Raw genomic sequence first — 2,647 nt, 5'->3', positions numbered from 1 at the left:
GGCTCCGGCGGCAGTGGCCGTGGTGGAGCTGGCAATCCTGCGAGACCTGCTCCGAGTGCAATAGATCCCACTTCGGCACTGTCTGTTGGTTTACGAATCCCGACCAGGCGCCCGATGATTGGAAGGCCAATAATGCTACTAAGTTAAAGGAGTTCAAAGAGAAGAAGGAGAAGGCGAAGAAGGATAAGGACAATAGTGGGGGCAAGACCCAGTTAGTGATTACGGACGGGTCAGAGTCCTTTCAGATGGCGAACCTTGCAAAGGTTATAAATGTGCCGGCCTGCTTTGTGGAACCCCACAAGGATCCCCTAACCATATGGGATAGCGGCGCTGGCTGCCATATCGCGAGCGATAGATCACGATTTTCAATGCTTTTTACGATCGACGGTCCTACGGTCCAGGTGGCCAACAAGGCCGTTCTGAAGGTCCAAGGCGTCGGCATGGCGTCCATCCCAGTCGGCGAGAGGTTGATTGAATTCAATCACGTATACTACGTGCCAGGACTGTCAGCTAACCTCATCTCCGCTGGGCTTATGGAACGCCAGGGCTATATTCGCCGTGATATGCACGTTGACGCTGGAAATTATTTTGAGTTCCTGTCCCCTACTGGCAATGACGTGTTCTATGCCAACCTTTCCCGCAATAATATTTACATCCTATCCGACAGTCCTCCGACGTTTGACGGCGTTATGAATGACCAAGAATATGGGGCGGTCGCGTACGTGGCTGTTCCGAAACCAAAGACAATTTCAACGGATTATGACCCGAACGCAGGGTCCCTAGGGCCGTTCAGCCGTGAGGAGGTTGAGCGATTGATTAACCCCAAGGATCCGGATACGGATTCCTTCGTCATATCCCCACCTAACCGACTCCCTGCCGTGGTCCCGAAGCAACTGCCGTTTGATGAATGGCACCGTAGATTGGGCCATATCGGCGAAAATAATATATTGAAGATGGCCAGGGACCCTCGCTTCGGAATTGCCATTATCGGCCCGAAGAAGTTGTCATTCTGCGCCACGTGCGTCAAAGCCAAGCAGAGGCGCGCTACGTATAAGAATTCCGCACCACGCCGTGCCACTCGCAAAGCTCTTAAGATTTGGGTGGATATTTTCGGCGGAGGTGAGACCCTAGGAACCGAAAATGACATATCCTCCTACGCCGGCAAGAAACTTGCCATGGTCATTACAGACGACGCAACGCGAATGAGATGGATTTTCCTACTGGAACGCAAGGATGAGACGTTGAAATATTTACGAATCTTCAACCAATTCATCAAGAACCTGCTGGGCCGTGGCATCGCGATTATACACTCCGATCGCGGCGAATTGAATTCGAACGCGGCTACGGCATATATGCTTAGCGAGGGGATTAAGTGGGAACCCACTCCCCCCCATACTCCACAACAAGATGGGGTATCCGAACGTTCGATCGGGTTAATTATTGAAAAAGCCCGATCGCTATTAATAGACTCTTCCGCTCCCGAAAAGATGTGGGGTGAGGCGGTTATTGCGGCCACGGAGCTGCTCAATCTTATGCCGACCTCCACGATTCTATATGGCGGTCCCGAAAATATGAAGCCGATTACCCCATATGAGGCATGGCTTGGAGCGCTCCCGTCGGCCCGTGGAATCCGCCGTTGGGGTTGCAAGGCGTTCCTGAAAATAGCCCCTAAGCCCACGAATAAGATGGCTTCCCGCTCATTAGAGCTAATTTTTGTAGGTTACGATGGCTTTACCAATTACAGGTTGGTTGACCCTTCCAATGGGCGTCTATATATATCCAAAGACGTCATTTTCCAGGAGGATCTTCACCTTATGGATCCGTCGGCCCCAGCCACTGGGCACCCGAAGACCCTACCCACGGCGGCCCGTCAGGCGGCTGCAGCGATTCCTTCGCCGATTCCTTCGCCGACTCCTGGCCCGATTCCTTCAGTTAATGACCTATTCATCGATGAAGAAGTCCAACCCCTCCGTCCGCTATTCCTAGTTCCCACCAATAATTGGTGGATAGACTATGAAATATCAGCGAGAATACCGACCTTTTTGGTGCAGAATACACCGATTTCCCCTAGCCCTCCTATTGAGATTGAGGATACCCCGACAATTACAGGGAATAACGATTCAGTGGGGGAATCTTCAGTGGGGGACGGTTCCGATGATCTGCCTTCCGATCCCGAGATATATGGGTTGCCGATTCCGAAGAATCTCACGCGCGCTAAGGCTTCCCCTGAGTGGAAGTTCTACTATAAGGCCTGCGTTAAAGAGGTTAATCGCTTAAAGCAAATTGGGGCCTGGCGATTAATTGAAAGAACCCCTAATATGGCGGTCCTTCGGGGCCAATGGGTGTTCGACAAAAAGTTCAATAATATGGGCAAAGTAGTCCGCTATAAGGCCCGCTGGGTGGTCTGCGGCAATTATCAACAAAAGGGTGTCGACTATTCGAAGACCTTTGCACCCGTCGTTTCCGCCTCCACGTCCCGAGCTCTCATGGCAATCTCGGCATCCCGAGGGTGGCACGTTCTGCAAATCGATATGGTAACCGCGTTCTTGAACGCCCAACTGCCGGCCGACGAACGGATATATATGAGCCAGCCTACGGAGCTTCCGTGAAGGTCGTGGCGATCTTGTTTGCGAATTAATGCAGGGAC

At 52.0% G+C, this 2,647-nt stretch overlaps 1 protein-coding gene across 1 annotated transcript; it reads left to right on the top strand.

The window, feature by feature from the left end:
• Positions 1 to 149: 149 nt before the first annotated feature.
• Positions 150 to 2,609, top strand: HCAG_09224 (predicted protein; the record flags this gene model as incomplete). Its single annotated transcript, XM_001535793.1, has 1 exon — positions 150 to 2,609. A coding segment is annotated over one exon (2,460 nt), but the record flags the coding sequence as incomplete, so codon positions are not given.
• Between the last annotated feature and the right edge of the window lie 38 nt (positions 2,610 to 2,647).

Source organism: Histoplasma capsulatum, genomic scaffold (genome assembly GCF_000149585.1).
Source record: "Histoplasma capsulatum NAm1 scaffold_84 genomic scaffold, whole genome shotgun sequence".
Lineage (NCBI taxonomy): Eukaryota > Fungi > Ascomycota > Eurotiomycetes > Onygenales > Ajellomycetaceae > Histoplasma > Histoplasma mississippiense.
Note: the sequence above shows the minus strand (reverse complement) of the source record. Positions and strands in the feature narration are given on the sequence as shown.